The sequence below is a fragment of the Coregonus lavaretus genome (assembly GCF_964263955.1).
Source record: "Coregonus lavaretus genome assembly, chromosome: 2".
NCBI classification, from domain to species: Eukaryota; Metazoa; Chordata; class Actinopteri; order Salmoniformes; family Salmonidae; genus Coregonus; species Coregonus lavaretus.
The window spans coordinates 35,524,025-35,531,043 of NC_139989.1; the positions used below are offsets into that span (position 1 = coordinate 35,524,025).

At 44.7% G+C, this 7,019-nt stretch overlaps 1 protein-coding gene across 1 annotated transcript; it reads left to right on the plus strand.

The window, feature by feature from the left end:
- The first annotated feature begins 6 nt into the window (after window positions 1-6).
- On the plus strand, window positions 7-4,743 carry LOC311103190 (retinoic acid receptor alpha-B-like). Its single transcript, XM_084144740.1, has 3 exons — window positions 7-712; window positions 1,166-1,324; window positions 2,145-4,743. Exons 1-3 carry the CDS (start codon window positions 358-360, stop codon window positions 2,348-2,350), a joined length of 720 nt encoding a protein of 239 aa, XP_084000866.1. The 5' UTR covers window positions 7-357; the 3' UTR covers window positions 2,351-4,743.
- Window positions 4,744-7,019: the final 2,276 nt, after the last annotated feature.

The window sequence follows — 7,019 nt, forward strand, 5'->3', positions numbered from 1 at the left end:
ATACTGGTGAGAACACACACATCAGGACATAGACACACACACACACAGACACTAGGACACACACACACTAGGAGATATATACATGTATTATAAACAGCAAAACATCTACAGAAAGTGAACAACAGTATGAAATATATTTGTGCTCCCCCTCCCTTTCCAATCAACTCAGTGGCCTTGTGGTTAGTGTCCGTCCTGAGATTGGAAGGTTGGGAGTTCGATCCCCGGTCCGAGTCATAAGAAAATGGGACCCAATGCGTCTCTGCTTGGCACTCAGCATTAAGGAGATAGGTTGGGGGTAAGGCCCTGTGCTAGACTAGCATCCTGTCCTGGGGGTGTACTTGTACATCAAGCTGCCCCATGCTACAGAAACAGGAGATCTGCGCCGATGAGCCATTTCGGCTCGCACAACCCAAGGCTCATGCAAGACTTACTTCCTTACTTCCTTCCTTCCACCTTTTCCCCCTCTCCCTCCTTCCCTCTCTCTACCTCTCAATCCCTCCATCTCAGATTCTGAGGATATGCACACGGTACACTCCAGACCAGGACACCATGACCTTCTCAGACGGGCTGACCCTGAACAGGACCCAGATGCACAACGCAGGCTTCGGCCCGCTCACAGACCTGGTGTTCGCCTTCGCCCAAACACTCCTCCCTCTGGAGATGGATGACGCAGAGACCGGCCTTCTCAGCGGCATCTGTCTGCTTTGTGGAGGTACTGCACCACTGCTCAGATTCAAATCCAGCATTGCACTCCTTATCAGAGCCGGGAGTTGAGATCCCAAGAGGCCAATTGTCATTGTTTTAGAGTACAAGCAAATTAGTACAAACAAGTCTCAGCTGTGGCATTGGAACTAGTGTGTTTGTTAGCTGTGTGTATTACTAGTGTGAAGATGTGAGTTTGCCTAATGAATACTTCATGTGAAGCTACTGTTACCATGCTACTGTGTGAATCATGCCACTGTTGGATGTGCTTTTTGAGCATAAAGATTGGGTATTAAGGATGTGTTTTTCATTGTTTTGTGTGTGTGTGCGTGCCTGTGTGTGTGCCTGTGTGTGCGCGACTGTGTGTGTGTGTGTGTGTGTGTGCCTGTGTGTGTGTGTGTGTGTGTGTGTGTGTGTGTGTGTGTGTGTGTGTGTGTGTGTGTGTGTGTGTGTGTGTGTGTAGACCGTCAGGATCTGGAGCAGGCAGACAAGGTGGATGTGCTCCAGGAGCCCCTACTGGAAGCTCTGAAGATCTACGTGAGGAAGAGGAGGCCTCATAAACCACACATGTTCCCCAAGATGCTGATGAAGATCACTGACCTCAGGAGCATCAGCGCCAAGGGTGAGAGAGCACACCTATACACTGCGTTGTTTTTTTTATAGGGTAGCTTTAGTGTAGCTTAAACTTCTTCCAGTGTGAAGTCATTGGTAGCTTGGTAAACTGTATTTTCAGAGTAGCTTCCCCAACACTGATATTTGGCGCGCATGCTGCCCAAATTGCGGCCTTCCCGACTGTAGACATGCCAGTAACTGACAAAATAAAGGAAACACTTAAGTAAATGAGGGATACAAAGTATATGTTATGGTGTGCATATTCCTGGCAGGGTTTAGGTCCACTTGTAGAATCTATGCCAAGGTGCATTGAAGAAGGTTCCGGCGGCTTGTGGTGGCCCAACACCCCTTTAAGACACTTTATGTAGGTGTTTCCTTTATTTTGGCAGTTACCTTTATGTGAAAGGGTTATACAACTGAATGCATTCAACTGAAATGTGTCATCCGCATTTAACCCAACCACACGGCTTGTGACAAAATGTAATAGACAGTAAAAAGTTTTTGAAACTATTGATAATCTATGGCTAAATTATGCTCTCATTGAGAGTTGGCTCCTGTGGTTGTATATTTGTTTTTGTTTCCTGCCGCTTGGGCCCCCTACGGGCTTGGGCCCAGGGACTTCAGCCCCTGTAAACCCCTGCATTAATCCGGCCCTAGTCTCAGTGCAACAATACTGCCATTTATATCTATATCATGCATCATTTATTTGAAGATAAATATTTAGGGTCTTACATACAAAATGTTGCTGTAGTGGCAGAATCTTGTGGAACACATATGACCCTCTCTCTCTGCCTCTCTCTTCTTCTCCCTGCCTCCATCGCCTCCTCCAGGAGCGGAGCGAGTGATCACTCTGAAGATGGAGATCCCAGGCTCCATGCCCCCACTTATCCAGGAGATGCTGGAGAACTCAGAGGGTCTGGAGGGCCAGGGGGCCAGCGGGGGCCGCTCCAGCGGAGGAGGGGCCCCACCAGGTAGCTGCAGCCCCAGCCTGTCCCCCAGCTCAGCCCGCAGCAGCCCCCCTGCACCCTCCCCTTAGAAGGGGGTCCACTGCCACCCCCCAGGCAGGAACAGCCAGAAGGCATGACTACAGATGGAGCCAGCTAACTGACTGACTCCCACACTGTGACAAACCAGGGTTAGGAAGAGGGCCAGATCTGGGCCCAACCAGGACGGACTTTGACACTTTGAGGGCACACGCAGGCCTCAATGGACAGACAGCCGTCCCCCCACTCCCCCTATCTCAGCCCCAGTCCAGGCACCAAAAACTGTGCCGAACCCGACCCCATACTTGACTGAACAATAGGGGGGTCCCATCTCACCTGGATGGCACTATCTCCATCACCCCCCCCCAACCCACAACCACCATAGACATGCCTCAGAACCAGCACCAGGGATCAGCAGCCACCACACAAGGAGTTTAATCGGAGATGTTCTGTTTACTCTCCTCAGTGATGACTCTGTTCCTCCTCTCTCTCCCTCTCAAGACGTTGGACAGGAGCTCAGGCTCAATGCCCGTCGGACCTGGGGTAAAGGGGTAGACAAGACGTATGTCTTTCTGCAGGGAACTAGTCAGACAGACTGACAGACAGACAGCTGGACATTGGGCACGAGTCATCCCTAAATGTTGTCAGGGACAGCTAACGGAGGGCTCAGATAGGGGGCCTGTCTCTCCTTCTCCTTTACAACTTTGAGAGACAGATTTTTTTTCTTACAAAAGATATATGGAAATATAAATATATATATGGAAAAATTAAGATTGCAATTTGAATTGTCCTAAGTGGAATTATGCATAAAAGAAGAGTTGCTATCTTTTTTCCTGTTTTTTTCTCTCACTGTTCTTCGAACTTAAATGCATTTGTGATTTCCCCCCCCACCTCCCCAGACCTAGTGTTTTGTTCTCTTGGTTTCACCCAGGAATATCGGCACGCTAAGTTGTCACAGTGAAAATGTTTGTTTTTTCTATCAAATCAAAAGAGAAGTAGAACAAAAATGATGACACGATTTCAGAAGCAATTAACTTTATGCACTAGACCTCTTGCACTGTCACGTTCACAGGTTGGATCAAATTGATACACAAAAAACAAATTGGACCAGGTTGGGATGGCATCTCTGTTTTGTTCCGTTTACAGTATTTTATTTTTCATGGGAGAAAAATAAAATAAAACGTAGTGGTTCTATGGTCTAGAGTCAAGTCGTTGTGGAGTTATGAAGATGATCTGTAAGAAAATACCAGCCATTACATACGTAAGATGTATTCCTTATTTTTAAAGTACATGAAGTCTAGCCCTTTTGACATTGTCAAAGCCTTTTATGTTTTGCTTTTTGTTCTTGTTTTGGTATCTGAAGTGAAGGCATTGATCACTGATCGACTGTTTAGACCACTTAAGGAAGGGACTGACTTTTAGGAACACCATAGCCGTTGACAACCAGTAAAGAGAGTTTAATTTCTACTTCACCTGAAATATAAAGGAAAGATTTATGACAATTTAATGACCAACAACTCCGTGATCCCCTTCTCCCCCCTTTCCAAATCAAATCAAATCAATTTCCAAGGTAGTCCCTCCCACATTCCACGTCTGGATAGTGTATGTATTACCCCCCAACAGCACTGCCTCTGTAACGCATTACCTATCTTCACAACACCACTGCCTCTGTAATGCAGCACATTGTCAATATCTATGCCCTCCCACTACCCCCCACCGTCAGTCACAAACTGTACCACGTTACCAGTATGCTCACAACACCACTCCCTATGTAGCACATTGTCAGTAGGATGTATCTATCTATGTCCATGTAAACTCTGTGACACGATATCAGTATGCTCACAACACCTCTGCCTCTGTATGTATGTATACATGTTCCCCATCTATCTACTCCTCCCCACAACACAACACAACAGCACTGCCTCTGTAAGTCTGTTTCACAGTATCAGCACCTCTCTATCTCTTTATCTATCACAACAACGCAACTGCCTCTGTTTACACACTATCAGTATTTATCGGTCTGTCATCCCAGACTCTTGTGACACATCCGATCAGTTTGCCCTAGATCAGTTTGTGCATTACAATGAAATAGGAGTTGTCAAGACAGCACAAACTGATCTGGGATCAGGCTAGCTATTCCCCCACCTCTAACCACTGTTTACACACACTAGTGTAACCTACCTACCCATCTCCTTTCCCCACAACACCACTGACTCTGCTGTTCAATAGGAGTGGATCTGTGTTTCACAATGGATCGAACGCTGCTCGTGGCCAACCTCACTGCAGCCAAGTATCACAACGCACAACTGTTTTTTCCCTGCACTCTCACTTGTAATGCAATCAGATGCACAACCAGCATTTGGGGATAAAATACATAAATAACTGTTTTGATTATGTCAGATCATTGAACGAAGAGAATAACATTGAATAAAGAACCCTGTCTGTGTGTGTTTTTAAATGTTTCTTAACTGGGGGTGGGTCCACCATTAGGCTGAAAATAAGATTGTGGTGGGACTTTAAGAGCAGTATTTCAGTGGGCCTGGGACTATATAGCAGGTCACGTTACAAGGACAAATACAAGGTTCAGAGACCCTTTAAGGGTTATACTACAATTTCTGTTTGGTGGGGGGGAATTCGTTTTTAGGTTCCTTATTGGCCCCTCAATTTAGTTTAGACAATACACTGAGTGTACAAAACATTACGAAGACCTGCTCTTTCCATGACAGACTGACCAGGTGAATCAAGGTGAAAGTTATGATCCCTTACTGATGTCACTTGTTAAATCCACTTCAATCAGTGTAGATGAAGGAGGAGACAGGTTAAAGAAGGATTTTTAAGCCTTGAGACATGGATTGTGTGTTTGCGCCGTTCAGACGGTGAATGACAAAGATTTAAGTGCCATTGAACGGGGTATGGTAGTAGGTGCCAGGCGTACCGGTTTGTGTCAAGAACTGCAACGCTGCTGGGTTTTTCATGCTCAGCAGATTCCCGTCTGTATCAAGAATGGTCTACAACCCAAAGGACATCCAGCCAACTTGACACAACTGTTGGGAGCATTCATGGGCCAGCATCTCTGTGGAACGCTTTTTACACCTTTTAGACTCCATTCCCCGAAGAATTGAGGCTGTTCTGAGCGCAAAACAAAATATTAGGAAGGTCATCATTTTGTACACTCAGTGTGTAAATACAGTGTATATATATTATTGCAATATTTACCCCAGAGTTAACTGTTTTTAAATTACAATACGATGGATGAGCAAAACAAAAAATTCTGATTAACCAAAATTGAGAGTTAAATGACCATGCTCTGGCAATGCTACCCCCATGTACATGCTAATACTGGAAAGTGTCTGGAAGGTCACACATTGACCTCTTGTACTGGAAAGTGTCTGGAAGGTCACACATTGACCTCTTGTACTGGAAAGTGTCTGGAAGGTCACACATTGACCTCTTGTACTGGAAAGTGTCTGGAAGGTCACACATTGACCTCTTGTACTGGAAAGTGTCTGGAAGGTCACACATTGACCTCTTGTACTGGAAAGTGTCTGGAAGGTCACACATTGACCTCTTGTACTGGAAAGTGTCTGGAAGGTCACACATTGACCTCTTGTACATGGGGGTAGCATTGCCAGAGCATGGTCATTTAACTCTCAATTTTGGTTAATCAGAATTTTTGTTTTGCTCATCCATCGTATTGTAATTTAAAAGCAGTTAAATCTGGGGTAAATATTGCAATCACTTACTGCCACGTGTTGGTGAGAATACTAGCAGATATTGGAGGACATTAGAAGGATGAAGATGGTGAGTCTTTGTGTATTACAGTAACTAAGTTGTCATAAAGAAAGGTCTTTCAAGTGCCTTACATGAACAACATTAGATTATATATATAGACAGGTATCTGTTGTCTCTGTGCCTTCTGCTTTTTACAAATACAGTATGTGTCACGATCGTCGAAATGAGTGGACCAAGGCGCAGCGTGATATGCGTACATCTTCTTTAATAGAGTACTGGCAACACGATACAAAATAACAAAACGAAACGTGAAGTCCTCGGTTAACAAACACAAACCTACACGGAACAAGATCCCACAAAACACAAGTGCACAACAGGCTGCCTAAGTATTGGTCCCAATCAGAGACAACAAGCAACAGCTGATTCTCGTTGCCTCTGATTGAGAACCACCCCGGCCAACATAGAACCACATAACCTAGAACAGAACATAGAAAACGAAACATAGACACTACACAAAGAAACTAACACCCTGGCTCAACATACAAGAGTCCCCAGAGCCAGGGCGTGACAGTATGATATTGTCTCTGTCTAGCCTAGCCTCGTTTCAATAGGGTATTATTTATATATTGGACATATTAATGTCTGCAATGCAATTTTAACAGCTAATTTGTGCATTTTGGTCTCCATGAACATTGCTCACGAGCGACTTGTTAGACAGTCACAAAATCAAACTGACCTATAACAAAGGACTAATTTCCAGTTCTCATGGCTACTTTCTAGTCTCACACAACTGTGACTACAAGGTTAAAAGTTGATGTGCTTTGTGTACATATCCTGGAAAAGTTGAGCAATTATTAACTTCGATAGAAAATGTAGCAAAATAGGATCTTGAAACTGTGGAGAGGATAACACCTGATTAATTCTGATATTGCCGTTTACATATTTATTCATGGTCTAGAATCCTCTTTCAAGTCATGCGAGAAACAAATG